Genomic DNA, 14,013 nt, shown 5'->3' with positions numbered 1-14,013 from the left:
GGTCTCTAACTTTCCTTCAGGCTCAGAAACTCCTGGCAGCCTGCCAACCACTCGCTTGGCTGCATCTGTCCTCCATTCCTCTGCTAACACTGTCCCCTTCCTGGAATGCTTTCCCGCTCCCCAAAAGTCCTCATCTGTTACACAGCTGGAGGGTTACCACCTCCGTAAAGCCCTCCTGGAAGCCCTCTCCCATTGGGAACCTCCGCTCCTCGGCTGGCCCTGTCTCCGAGTCCTCTTTGGAGCCACACGCAGCTGTCTACGCTCAGCCAGGACAGTGCTTCTCTTTCACTTACTTTCTCCCTCTTCCACGTTCGCTCACCGTTCTTTTTAACCTCGAGCCATCCCCAGCCACATGCTCCTCCACAGCTCCCCACCCTCCGGAGGCGGCCATCACCCATGAGCCTCGGAGGATGGGGTCCTCTGGGGGTGAGGCGGAGAAAAATGAACGCAAGAGCCGCCGGTTGTAGTGGTGGGACCCGGCTGCGGGCTGGGGAGCGGATTTACTCCACAACCTCGATAAACAGGAAAACACCTGTTCACACTGGCGGCGTTTTATGTCCCTGCCAGCATCCAGCAGGGGGCGGGCGACTCAGGGGACCCCGAGGAAGGGACCGAGGGGAGGAAAGAGGAAATGGATTTACAGTGCCCCACCCTCGCCAGAACGCATTCCTTCACGTCCTCCTTCCCGTCCTCATTCTTTTTGCGTTCTGCCGCGCCCGGCGCCGGGGTCGGGAAGCGAGCGGAGACTCGGCCTCCAGGGAGTCTAGCCTCCGCCCGGGCCCCGCCCTCCGCTCCGCCCCCACCTCCGCCGGGCCCACGCCCTCTGCCCCGCCCCTGCCAGAGCCACGCCCTCCTCTCCGCCCCGCCTCGCCTCCGCCCGCGTTCGTCCGGCGCCTGCGCAGTGAGGCCACGTGATGCCCGAGGCCCCGCCTCGCGCGCCCCGCCCCGCCTCCACGAGTGCGGCCTCAGCGTGCGGCGGCGCCAGGTGAGCTGCAAGCGCGGGCCGGCGGGGATCTCGGCGCGGGCCGGGGCCGGGCTCGGGCCGGGCGCGCGGGGCGCGAGCGCGTGAGGACGCGGGCGGGGGCGCGGGCCGGGCGCGGACGGGGCCGGGGTGGGGGCGGCGGCCTGAGGCGAGCCGGCGGCCTGACGTGGCGGGGGCGGCGGGCGGGATCCCCGGGCGCGGCGGGTTCGGAGCTGAGGGGCCGCGGGGACGCCGGCGTCCGGGCCTCGGGTGGGCCTGTCGCCCCCGCGGGTCCGCGCGCGTCCTTCGGAGCCGCAGCCCCTGCGCTGCGCCGGCGGCCCTGCAACAGGCGGCCGGTCGGGCGTAGTCCCCCTGGCGCGACCTTGGACCCCGGCATGCCAGCCTCGGCCCCTCAGCCGGCCCAGGTTCGGCTCCCGCTTGCTGCACGGATGGACCTGGACGGCCCCCGACAGCCCCGGCGGCCGCGCTGTCAGTGCGACGCCTCGGCCCGGAGCGCCGGCCGCTGGTCTGCCCACTCCCACCCCGGCTCCGAGCCCAGCGCTTTCCGCCCGGGCGCGTCCCTACCCCGCTCCGGCCTCCGCGCCGCGATGGTCCAGAACGCATCCCATCCGCACCCGACGCGGGCCGTCCCCTGGGAAGTGGGACCCCCTTTCCCTTTGTTGCAGACCTTGCTTCGTGCTGCCAGGGACTGGGCTTCGTGGAGGGCAGACGCTGGGGCCCTGCAGAGGACTGAGGGTGCCTACTCAGTAAATTGTGTTGAGTTGAACATTGGTCAGAGATGCTTCCGACTCTGTCATCCATGAATTCATGAAAATTCATTTTACGTCCTTCAGTTTGTATCTACTTGGGACATAAAACCTCCTTCCTGCTCCCTCCAAAGCTCTGAACTGAAAAGCACTGAACGCAGGGCCTTGCTTGCCGTGACTAGAATCGGGGACGTTATGGGGCCGAGGGTAGTTAATCTAGGGAAGGGCTTCATCATAGAGGAACCTGGGTAAAATGAATAGGAGGTCGAGGGTGCCAGAGAGTGAGCCCGCAAGAACATATTTTATTTCAGAAAAACAGGCATGGGAAGGGAATCGCAAAAGATGTGCAGCATTCCACTTAATATTTTATTCTTTGAAATTTTATGAATTAGCAAAACGAAGTTACACCGTGAAATGGTGTTTTTCATCTAAGTCAGCAAAGATAAAAAAAAAAAAACAACGCTATTGGTGTGCTAGACAGTGGTTGCAATCCGGTTCTCATACTTTGCTGGTGGAGAATAAATTGGTACAACCTCTACGGAAGGCAATTTGGCAATATCTATTGAAATGTCAACTGCGCATTCAAATTAAGATGATCTAGCAGTTCTATATCTAGTAAATGTTCCTCATTTAACTGCTATATATATGGCAGATCTCAGTGACTTTCAGTGCAAAACTGTTGGCAACAGCAAACAATTGAAGGAAACCCAAATGTCTCTCTGAAAAGTATTGGTTAAATAAAATACGGTTATACATACAATGGACTGTGGGTGGGACACGAGGTTATCATGTGTAAAAGCTAATAAAAAGGGGGAAATTTTGTTCTACAGCTCTGCCTGCAAATGCATAGGTGCTACCTGGAAGGGTGACAGGAAAGTTGAATAGCTTCCTCTGGGAGAGGATCTGGTTAGGGGGCATAAGTGGGAGGGAAATTTAAGTTTCATAATACAGTATACCTTTCTGTTTTATAGTAGAGTCTATTTTTCCTTTTTTCTTTCAAGGGTCCAGTAGGGGATTGAAAAAGAAGCACATTTGGGGAGGGGATAGTGGAGGAACGTGAGGTGGGGAAGGGAGATGTGGCAAGTGGTCCGCTGGCTGGCAGTGCTGTGGCCTGGAGAGTTCACAGCTCAACCCCACAGGTCGGTGTAGGACTGGCTGCCCCCAGTCACTTGTGGTTGGCTTGGAGTGCTTGGTCAAAATGTGTTTGCAGTAGCTGGTTTTACTCATGGGGTTTCTGAGGCTCCTGTTCAAATCAGTTTGCATTTTTTTGAACATATTGACTCAATTATTAGAAATTAAGCTTGAATTTAAAAGACAATGCAGACAATCTTGAATGTACCAAATTTACTTGAAGTTACAGTGCTTGACTCAAAATCTCGGTAAAAGAAGGTAGGGCCTGGAACCCTCCCCTGTACCACCACCTAGGCCTGTTGTCTTTTTTATTCATCCATTCCTGTTGCGGGGGGAAACCAGTGTTCTTTCCCAATAGAAGAGAGGAAGAGCCCTTGAGAACCTCGTCTGTGCTTGTGCTTTGTTTTCATCCTTTAGGAAATTTGAGAATGCCCCGAGGGGCTGGGTGCTTGTAGTCCCCTTTTCTCAGCTGAGGGGCTTGACACTCAGGTTCACCACACTGAGTCCACCGTGGGGCTGGGTTTACTGCCTGGGTTGGTCTGTCTCTAGAACCCTTTTGTTTCATGGTGATGCTGAAGCAGATAAATGGAAAGGAGAATCTTGGCAATGAAGAGACACAGGTCAGGAGAAAGAAGGCACCAAGTTTGGACAGCAGTGGGAGGGGAGAGGGAATTAGAGGTTTGAGACCACGGGGAAAGCACAGGTGAGCAGGAGGGAGGGACCCGAAAAGCTGGCCAGCCCTGCACAGGCTGCGCTGCCTCCCAGGCTCATTCCTCGCCCCTGTGTCTTGGCAGCTGACAGCCGCGGTGCTGAGGTTGGCAGCGGTGGTCAGGATGGCGGAGGAGCAGGAGTTCGCCCAGCTCTGCAAGTTGCCGGCACAGCCCTCCCACCCGCACTGTGTCAGCAACACCTACCGGAGCGCACAGCACTCTCAGGCGCTGCTCCGGGGGCTGCTGGCTCTGCGGAACAGCGGCATCCTCTTTGACGTGGTCCTGGTGGTGGAAGGGAGGCACATCGAGGCCCATCGCATCCTGCTGGCTGCATCCTGCGATTACTTCAGGTGAGTCTGCATAGTAAGGTAGCAGGGATGCTGGCTGCACCAGGTGGACGCCTTGGCACCCCGGGCTTCTCCTGCTTCTCGCTGTGCAGGCGTAGGGGGCTCGGGGTCTGTTTTTCTCTCAGCTGCCCCATCTCTGGGGCATGTGCTCCCTTTTTTTTTCTTTTAAAGGCGGTATGCTTGGCTTTACTTATAATATTGTATTTTCTAGAATGAATTTTCTACTATAAGTACAGTATCTTGGTGTGAAACAGATTTTCTTTCTACTTTACTCTGGCTACCCATCATCTCATTTAAAAAAATTTCAAACCTATGGAAACATTGAAAAGAATAGTATCACAAACACCTGGACACCAGTTGTTACCATTTTGCTGCATTTGCTTTCACTGCCTTTGTAACACACGCCTTTTTTAAAAGACGTTATGATGCTTTATGCCTTAGACTTTTCAGCCCCACCCAGTGTTCTTGTAAAACCGTCAGGAAGCCCATACGGGCCCAGGGACCTCTGTGGGGGCCGAGGCAGGTGGTCAGTACCGTATGCATGTCGTCCACACCAGCTACGTGATGTGGAGTCACTCCGTTCGCACCCTCACCTGGCCATCCACCTCTTGCTCTCACCTCCTCATCCCTTAGGCCTCGGCCTCCCACCCTCCCTGTGGGTTTTCTGTCCCCTGAGTTTCTCATGACCTCCTACGTGACGCCAGCCCAGCCCTGAGCACATTGGGCAGAGCTGGTGCCACCATCCCACTTGAGACCTGAGACCCTCTATTCTATCTCCCATTCTGTTTGGTTCTTTTGTCTTCAAGGCTCATTTGTAGTTCTTATCTTTTAACTTTAGGAACTAATGAGCAAAATATTTCTTTATGGTTAAGTGCTTCCTGTTCTCCAGAAGGAGTTTATGGAGAGGGTGACCTAGTGGTTAGTGGTGCCTTAGAGCAAACATGTCCAGGGACAACAGTGTCCCTTCAGTTCATCAGGATTCAGCTTTTACAAGCTTTGAGAAGACAGGGCAGTGGGCAGGGCAGAGTTGTGGGAGGCCTTAGGGCCCAGAAGTTCAAGCACTGGAGTCCTCCTGGCTTAGGGCCTCCTGGACACACCGTCGAAGCCCTTCAGGTGGAGCTTCTCTCCCCACACAGGCCATCCTGTCACTGTCACAGTCATAGTCCTCTTCCTAAAGGACAGTTACTGGTGCCACCTCTCCCTTCTTGGTGGAAACACTCTGTGTCTCCCCACATCCTCCAGGAGCGATTCCTGGCCCTTTGGCAGCCACTTCCAGCGGGTCTGTCCTGGGAGGTGTTCCCCTCTCAGGCCCGGTCACTGTGCAGGATGACACCCCCTCCCACTGGGACCAGGGAGAACCCAGACTCATCTCTGGTATGTGCATATGCAATGATGATTCCCAAGCTTTAGTGGGTTTATTTCCTTATTATTCATTTCAGTTACTGACTCAGGTTGAAATGATAAAGGGTTTTTCCCAGTGAGGCTGCTGAAGATATCTGATGTGGGCAGGGGTGGAAGGAAGGGCTTTGGAGGGCAGTGGGCCCATGGCTGGGCCCTGTAGGGGACACCCTGTGGGGTGTCTGCCAGGTGCTGAGCGGTGTCCAGCCAACACACGGAAAGCTGTAGTTCCTTATGAATCAGAGTGTGTGAAATGCTCAGTGAGACCTGGGCATGTGGAGCAGTAGACGCCCACCTGCTGGGCCTTGTTCGTGGAAGGACAGTTGGTTCCGTGTTAGGAAACCTCTCTTCCAGTGCGAGGCCCTAATCAGCCTGAGGCGACCTGGCGTGTGGCCATCCACAGACAGGTCAGCAGGCATGTGGTCACATCCCGCATCCACTGCCACAGCTGAAACGCTGCTGGAATTGGAAATCGTGGAAAGCACCACTTTATCCCTGCCCTCCCACTTCACCCCCGTGGTAACCATTTATAAACGTTCCTTATCATCCACACTATTTTCCCTTGCAAATCCTAGTTCATAATACTCAAACCTCAAAGCTCTGATACTCAAAGTTGTTTTGTTTTCTAATATGTTGCTAAAACTTGTCAAGTGTCCTCTGGAAGTCTCCCGGAGCTGGTTTTTCTGTTTTTGTTTTGTTTTGTTAAAATATTTATTTATTTATTTATTTACGCATGCATGCATGCATGCATGCTGTGCTGGATCTTAGTTGTGGCAGGCGGGATCTTAGTTGACACACGTGGGATCTAGTTCCCTAACCAGGGCTCGAACCCGGGCTCCCTGCATTGGGAGCGTGGAGTCTCACCCACTGGACCACCAGGGAAGTCCCTCCCGGAGCTCTTTTGTTTGTGGATAGCTGTCCAATCTGTCCAGTCGTTGATCTTTGAGGGGGGAGGCAGAAGTTGGATTCTCCTACATTGCCAGCTTTTTAAAAGTCTAAGTTTGGCAGAAATTCATTAAACCACGAAACCCACCCTGAACTGATATGAGGGTACTTTTATATGTGTCCTACTTAGCATGGGTCTTTGTACATTTTGGTTTGGAAATATTGAGGTGTTTGGATTTGATTTAGACCCTATGGGGGGTAGCGTGACATCATATGTGGCACAGATAAGGGTTTCTCCAGGTGAAACGTTCTGAATTCTGAAACACACTTGACCTCAAAGGTTTGGAAGAGGGGTTGGGGGCTGGTACAAGCTGGCACAGGAAATGTTCTCCCCACCTCATATCCGAGGCAGCTCACTGGCACCTTGTGACATCTGGTTATGACATCCTGGCAGTAGAGGTGGCCCGGGTTCTCTTTGTGGTCTGTGCTATCTGTGCCCGTCTGCTGGGGACTTGGTGAACATCCTTTAAAAAAAAAAAAAAAACCCTGTAGAATTTACCATCTTAACCATTTTTAAGTGTACAGATCAGTAATGTTCTTTTTTAAAAAATATTTATTTATTTATTTGTTTGTTTTTGGCTGCACTGGGTCGTTGTTGCTGCTTGCAGGCTTTCTCTAGTTGCGGTGAGTGAGGGCTCCTCTTTGTGGCGGTGTGTGGGCTTCTCATTGCTGTGGCTTCCCTTGCTGCAGAGCATGGGCTCTAGACGCGCGGGCTTCAGTAGTTGTGGCACGCGGGCTTTAGAGCGCAGACTCAGTAGTTGTGGCTCATGGGCTTAGTTGCTCCGTGGCATGTGGGATCTTCCCAGACCAGGGCTCAAACCCGTGTTCCCTGCATTGGCAGGCGGATTCTTAACCACTGCGCCACCAGAGAATTCCCTGGATCACATTCTGTAATTCTGTTTTTCATTTTTTGAGGAACCCCATACTGTTCCACAGCAGCTGCGCTAATTTACATGCCCATCACCGATGCACAGAGGTTCCAGTTTCTTTAAATTGATAAGACAGAGTCTAACAGAAAATGGGCAAAGCATCTGGACTGTTTGGAAAAGAATATAAAAACAGCTGTTAAACCTGTGAAGAGAGCCTCTGTCCCATTGTTTACAAGATTTCTCCCTTGCCTCCTGGCAGTTGGAGCAGCATCTTCCTCTGGTTCTGAGGGTGTGGGGGACAGGCTCCCCGCACACTGGTGGCGCTACCTGACAGGCCGTGGGCAGTGCCATCCAAGTGCGTGTGTATGAAACTCTTTGACCCAGCAGTTGCTTTCCTGAAATTAATCCTGGCGTTCACATGAGCAACAGCTCATGGGCGCAAAACCATCCACTGGGAGAAATAACAGGAGATTAGAAGTAACCCAGGTGGACCCCGGCAGGAACGGTTAAATCAGTTGTGATCACCTTTACAGAGAGGGGCAGCGCTGTGTGTACGGATGATCGGGGCTGTTTCCAAGGTGTCCTGTGAAGTCGAAACCAGGTGGGGATTAAGGCGCGACCACTGCCTCTGGGGATAGTGCCACCCTTGGAGGGGGGCTGGTGACCAGAGCACCCTTTCGTGTAATTTAGGTCTTGAGAGAGAGAGGGAGGGGGAGGGAGAGTATGTGTGAGTGTGTGTGTGTGTGTGTGTGTGTGTGTGTGTGTGTGTGTGTGATATAAAATGTGACAATAGCCACTCTGTCACCTCCGTGTTGCTGTCATATTTCAGCCCAGATTCCTCCCCTGACTGCCAGCCTCCTCCCTCCAAACACCTAACTGACACCCCTGCTGAGATGCCCTGGGGCACCCACAGTGTTGGAGCCACAATGGAACTCCCACTGCCCTCTCTTACTCCGGTCCCGCCAGGTGTCTTCCTGCCCAGCCTGGGTTCCTCCTGTGCTCTCCTGGGTTCCCTCCATCGCTTGTTCTCTCCTCTCGGCCCCAGGGTGGTCTCTACTCCAGCTCCCCAGCCGTGTGGCCTCCCCAGCCCTGCAGGAGCCTCCCTGCCTCTGCTCCAGCCTCTCCACTCTGGCCAAGGAGCCCAAGATCTGAAGTTCCTCTGCTCAGGCCTGTGTATGACTCGCCGAGAGCACCTCATTTGCCTTGGTTTTGGTCCAGACCCTACCCTGCCCCGGGGGTAGCAGGACCTGGCCCAGGCTCACCTCCTGCCTCTTCTTCCTCGCCCTGCCTGCCTGCCTGCAAGCTCTTCCTGGCCCTGGGCCCTGGGTGCCTGCCACCTCCACTTCCTCATCGTGGGCCCTTCTGCCATCGCTCTCCAGCCACTCTTCTCCCGCCCTGGGCACTCCTCGGTCAGATGCCCTGTTGTGGTCCTTGACAGTGATTCCACCACCGGAAGTGCCCTATGTCTTCGTGTCTGTCCTCTGGCATTAACTCCATGCACATAGGGATCCTGCCACTTCACTTCACTGTTGTCTCATTGGCTCTGTGCACGGTTCCTGGTGTTTAGTGGCTGCTGGGTACGGAGCTGCTGAGCGGAGGACGTTTACTATTTGTTTCCCATTCATTTATCCTTTCACCGCGTGCCCTGGGCTGCGGCTGTGACCCAGGAATTGCACGGGTGGATGCAGCAGAAAGCACGCTGGACGTGGTCCTGCCCGCAGAGGCTCACGTGCAGCTGCTGGGGCACATTAGATGGATATTTCCAGAACAGCTGCCAAGCTTGGTCAGGAGCTGTGGGCGCTTCTGGGTGCCCCTCCTCTGCGGCCTGGCGTCCTAATGGGTGTAACCCTGCCATCTCCTTTCTTCCCTTTGCAGAGGCATGTTTGCTGGGGGGCTGAAGGAGATGGAGCAGGAAGAAGTCCTGATCCACGGCGTGTCCTACAATGCCATGTGCCAAATCCTGCATTTCATTTACACGTCCGAGCTGGAACTCAGCCTGAGCAACGTCCAGGAGACGCTGGTCGCCGCCTGCCAGCTTCAGGTGAGGCTCCTGGTCTGAGGCAGGCAGAGCCAGGCCCAGACGGGTCCCGGGTGCCCGCCAGGCAGTGGTGTGAGGGTGGGCGGTGAGCCCTTTGCTCTCGAGAGTGTCGGCAGGCTCCTCGTTTGGCTCAGAAGACAGCTTTTCCCTCGTGTCCTGAAACTGGAACGAAGTCTTATGCCGAGTTCCTTATCCTGACCTTTTATGAGGTCAGAGCACGTCTGGGGCAGTAGGAAAAGCAGCCTGTTTGGGGGTGTCTGGAGGCTCCCCACATGGCGGGGCCCTAATAGCCCTGTGCCTTTACTCTCAGTGGCGGGTGGGCAGGTGGAGCTGAGCCAGGGCGGCCTTCATGCAGAAGTTCCTTCTTTTACTCAGAGAGCTCCTCTGTCCCCATGTCCTGTCCCCTCATTGCTGCTCTGGGGACCACACCTCCAGTAGCCAGCCGCCCCCAGAACCTCTCCCCCTGTGCTCGCTGTCGGCGTCACCCCCCCTCCCCAGCACACCGCACACTGCCTTGCTCCCTGCACCGTGTATCCCACAGCCACTCTGCTAGTGCCAGGCTCTCCTCTATGTCCACCTTCGTCCTCTGGGTCCATGTCTGGACGAGTCATCCTTGTGAACGTGACCGTGTTCTCTGTTTCCCTGCCCTCGCCTCTGTCCCGGCCTCCTTCTCTCCGTTTCTTCCTCCCAGCTGGGCTCTGCCTTCTGCTGCATCCGTCGCTGGCTCAGAGACCTGCTGCCTCCCCTCAGACCTCAAGGCAGAGCCATGGCTGGTGCTTGGGGCAGCCCGGCTTGGTTTTGTTTTATTTTTAACATACCGGGCTTCTATGCAGTGTTGTTGTTTGTTTTTGTTTTGTGGTACGCGGGCCTCTTACTGTTGTGGCCTCTCCCGTTGCGGAGCACAGGCTCCAGACGCGCAGGCTCAGCAGCCATGGCTCATGGGCCCAACCGCTCCGTGGCATGTGGGATCTTCCCGGACCGGGCCACGAACCCGTGTCCCCTGAATCGGCAGGCGGACTCTCAACCACTGCGCCACCAGGGAAGCCCAGTTTGTTTGTTTGTTATAAATTTATTTATTTTTGGCTGCATTAGGTCTTCCTTGCTGCGCGCGGGCTTTCTCTAGTTGTGGCGAGTGGAGGCTACTCTTTGTTGCAGTGTGCAGGCTTCTCACTGCGGTGGCTTCCCTTGTTGCGGAGCACGGGCTCTAGGCACACGAGCTTCAGTAGTTGTGGCCCGTGGGCTCAATAGTTGTGGCTCCTGGGCTCTAGAGCGCAGGCTCAGTAGTTGTGGCTCATGGACTTAGTTGCTCCACGGCATCCAGGGCTTGAACCCATGTCCGCTGCATTGGCAGGCGGATTCTTTTTTTTCTTCTTTTTTGGCGGTACACAGGCCTCTCACTGTTGTGGCCTCTCGCGTTGCAGAGCACAGGCTCCGGACGCACAGGCTTAGTGGCCATGGCTCACGGGCCCAGCCGCTCTGCGGCACATGGGATCTTCCCGGACTGGGGCACGAAAATGTGTCCCCTGCATCAGCAGGCGGACTCTCAACCACTGTGCCACCAGGGAAGCCGCAGCAGGCGGATTCTTAACCATAGAGCCACCAGGGAAGCCCCGCAATGTTGTTTTTAAAGCAAGTTTTACTTGGTGTAACAGTTCCGAGTCCACAGGCCCACCAGGTCATGTTTGTTCATGTAGCCAGTGGCTGTTGGTGGCCTGTCTCCCATGTGCTGTGCCCTTCGTGGTATCCCCAGGGACGTGGATCTGAGTGTCGGTGAGACTGTATCCACTGGGTCACCCCGAGCAAATGAGTTCCCTTCTCTGGGCCTCTCGTGGGCCTCCTGCATGGGGCAGGCCGGGCGATTCCTTGGTGAGATTCCCTGCCAGAGGTCCCTGCGCTGAGACAAGGATGAGGGACCTTGACCTTGCCAGGGAGGGCAAGACAGTCCCTGGTTCTCAGGGGCTGCTCCTCAGGCCCACTCAGGGCTGTCAGCCCTCACCTTCCACCCAGAACCTGGTGCTCAGCTCCTGGCCTCTGAGAGGTCAGAAGTAATATTTTAGGCAGAAGAGGCCAAGCAGAAGCACCTGCTCGGGAGGAAATGGATGGTCGAGTGAAGACCCTCAGGACCTAAGGAAGCAGCACGATGGGGACGTTCCTGGTGGGGGAGACACACGCCTGGCACTTTGCAGGTTTCCATTCAGCCTTCAGCATGTCACCTGGCAAGCACCAAATGTCTAGAACCAGAAAAAATAAAAAGACTTTAAACATTTATTAATAAGCTTCAAATTCCAGCAGAATTAGTTTTCATGTAATGAATTTGTTGATGGTGCTGGATATGAGAGGTATTCCCATTTTGAGAAATTCTGAAATCCAGTTTTCCTGCAGAACTTAGCAGCCCCTGAGCAGCCTTTCCGGGCCCTTGCCTTGCCTCCTGGATCCTTTGGTTACCTAATCGCAGGGTGTCCTTGCCCCACAGTGTGGTGGCTGTCCTGCTGCTTGCACTTCTCTGGAGATCCCGTGCTTTTGATCCAAAGGGAGCTGGCGTGTGTCAGGTGGTTCCTCGCCACGTCATCCCTGTTTTACAGACGAGGAGGCTGAGGCTCAGAGACCACCTCCAAGCCCAGACTTAAGCCCCGAAATGCTGTGAGCCCCGGGCATGTCCAGTGTGGCGGGGAGTGGGGCCGGCGGAGCCTGTGAGCCCCACCCGCACCTCCGCGCTAGGTCCCGCACCCAGACGCTTTGCCTGGGCTTGAATGTATGTGTTCTGTTCACAGATCCCCGAGATCATCCACTTCTGCTGTGACTTCCTCACGCCCTGGGTGGATGAGGACAACATCCTTGACGTCTACCGGCTGGCCGAGCTCTTTGACCTGAGCCACCTGACCGAGCAGCTGGACGCCTACATCCTCAAGAACTTCGTGGCCTTCTCGCGGACTGACAAGTACCGCCAGCTGCCCCTGGAGAAGGTCTATGCCCTCCTGAGCAGCAACCGCCTGGAGGTGTCCTGCGAGACGGAGGTGTATGAGGGTGCCCTGCTCTACCACTACCCTCCGGAGCAGGTGCAGGCTGACCGGCTCCCGCTGCATGAGCCACCCAAGCTCCTGGAGACCGTGCGCTTCCCCCTCATGGAAGCCGAGGTCCTGCAGCGGCTGCACGACAAGCTGGACCCCAGCCCCCTGAGGGACACGGTGGCTGAAGCCCTCATGTACCACCGGAACGAGAGCCTGCAGCCCAGCCTGCAGGGCCCACAAACCGAGCTGCGCTCGGACTTCCAGTGCGTCGTGGGCTTCGGGGGCATCCACTCCACGCCGTCCACTGTCCTCAGCGACCAGGCCAAGTACCTGAACCCGCTGCTGGGGGAGTGGAAGCACTTCACCGCCTCCCTGGCGCCCCGCATGTCCAACCAGGGCATCGCCGTGCTCAACAACTTCGTGTACCTGATTGGAGGGGACAACAATGTCCAGGGCTTCCGCGCTGAGTCCCGCTGCTGGAGGTAGGGGCCCTCGGCCGGGCGGCTGCCCAGAGGGTGGCTTCTGCCAGGCACGTGCCACTGGCCAACGCAGTCATCCTCTTAAACAGGTCTGCGCCCGTTCTGTGGGCGCAGGTTGATGGGAAGAACATGGACGGCGGTGAGATGAGGAAGGGGGCCCGTGATCCCTCCTCCCGCTCTTGTCCCCCCTCCTCAGAAACCCCCTCACCCCTCAGCACACCCCACCATCTTGTGGGTGGGGGGCTGGGATGGGGTGTTGTGGCAGGAAGGAGGGGACCAGGCCTGGGAGCATGGCCACCTTGCCTCTCTCTGCTCTCACACCCCTGGTCCCAGCTTCCCCTCACCTATCCACTTAGCTCTGCTCTCGTAACCGCACAGGCTCCTGGTGGAGGGTGGCTTCCTGTCGCCCTGCTCCCCTGAGTGCACAGTCCTCAGCCTGGGGGGCAGGGAAGGCCCACAGGCAGTGCTGAACCTCAGACCAAATTCCCCCCACCCCCCAGCCCCTAGGCCCTGTCATCAGCCATGTGCTGGGTGTAAGGCCTCGGGAGGCCATGGTTTCTTTCAGTCTGCGAGGCTGGGATCCCATAAATCCATTTCATTGGTCAGAGCAAGGAAAGTGGGGCAAATCTCCACGGCCTCCACTTCCAGGAGGTTTCTAGGGCCCCCTCCCCTGTACTTTGGTTTGATCTTAAGGTCTGGTGCCTGCGGGAAGTTTCTGCCCCCCACAAGCTGAAAGATGGCACTGCAGAGAGAGAGGGGTTGCCAGCTGTGGCAGCGGTGAGCTGAAGCCAACTGCGTTCCTGTTCCTGCTCCGTCTTGGGGGTGGGGTCAGGCCTGGCCGTGCCCCTTGGATGGGAGCCTGGGGACCCCAAGCCAGGAGGAGACCCCCATCCGTCGACCTCCTCTGCTCTCCCCACCCCAGGAAGTGATCACTTTTGTCACACTGGTGAGACCCAGAGCTTGGCAGCTCTTTGTGATCAAACGGGAGGGGGCCCAGTTCAGAAGGGAGGAAACCATGCCTTCATCGTCTCCCTGACCTGACGCGTACTCGGGGGGCGTGGGGGTGGTGGCAGTCCCATGTTCAGGCCTCCCTCCTGCCAGGCCTCGAAGGGCTGCCACTTCCAGCTGGAGGGCCAAGGCCAGATCTTCAAAGCAGCCACTCTAGAGTCCTGTCATGAGCTGCTGACCTCTGTCTCTCAAACCCGGTCTGTTTCCCTTTTGTGAACATGTGCTGTGAGACCCACCAGAACTCTGGAAGGTGCTGGTGTCAGCCTCCGTGATTGACAACCACAGCCTCAGACTCCACTCGGAGGTTGGGTCACTGTTGGAGGCGGGGTCAGGGAGACCTGCCGGGCAGGCT

The 14,013-nt window shown here is 56.3% G+C and overlaps 1 protein-coding gene across 6 annotated transcripts in view; it reads left to right on the top strand.

The window, feature by feature from the left end:
* Window positions 1-858: 858 nt before the first annotated feature.
* The window catches only part of KLHL22 (kelch like family member 22), a 26,672-nt gene continuing 13,517 nt past the window's right edge, over window positions 859-14,013 (top strand). Inside the window, exons 1-4 of one of the 6 annotated variants that reach the window (XM_004276010.4) lie at window positions 859-985; window positions 3,654-3,919; window positions 9,004-9,169; window positions 11,938-12,656. In XM_004276010.4, coding sequence (XP_004276058.1) covers window positions 3,693-3,919; window positions 9,004-9,169; window positions 11,938-12,656 — 1,112 coding nt within the window. In that variant the 5' untranslated portion in view covers window positions 859-985; window positions 3,654-3,692. Of the gene's footprint in view, window positions 986-1,036; window positions 3,563-3,653; window positions 3,920-7,661; window positions 7,730-9,003; window positions 9,170-11,937; window positions 12,657-14,013 lie in introns of those variants that run through there. The other 5 variants (XM_049697774.1, XM_033439591.2, XM_033439590.2 and 2 more) reach the window with 5 other exon arrangements.

The sequence above is a fragment of the Orcinus orca genome, chromosome 15, assembly GCF_937001465.1.
Source record: "Orcinus orca chromosome 15, mOrcOrc1.1, whole genome shotgun sequence".
In the NCBI taxonomy this organism is placed as follows: Eukaryota; Metazoa; Chordata; class Mammalia; order Artiodactyla; family Delphinidae; genus Orcinus; species Orcinus orca.
Note: the sequence above shows the minus strand (reverse complement) of the source record. Positions and strands in the feature narration are given on the sequence as shown.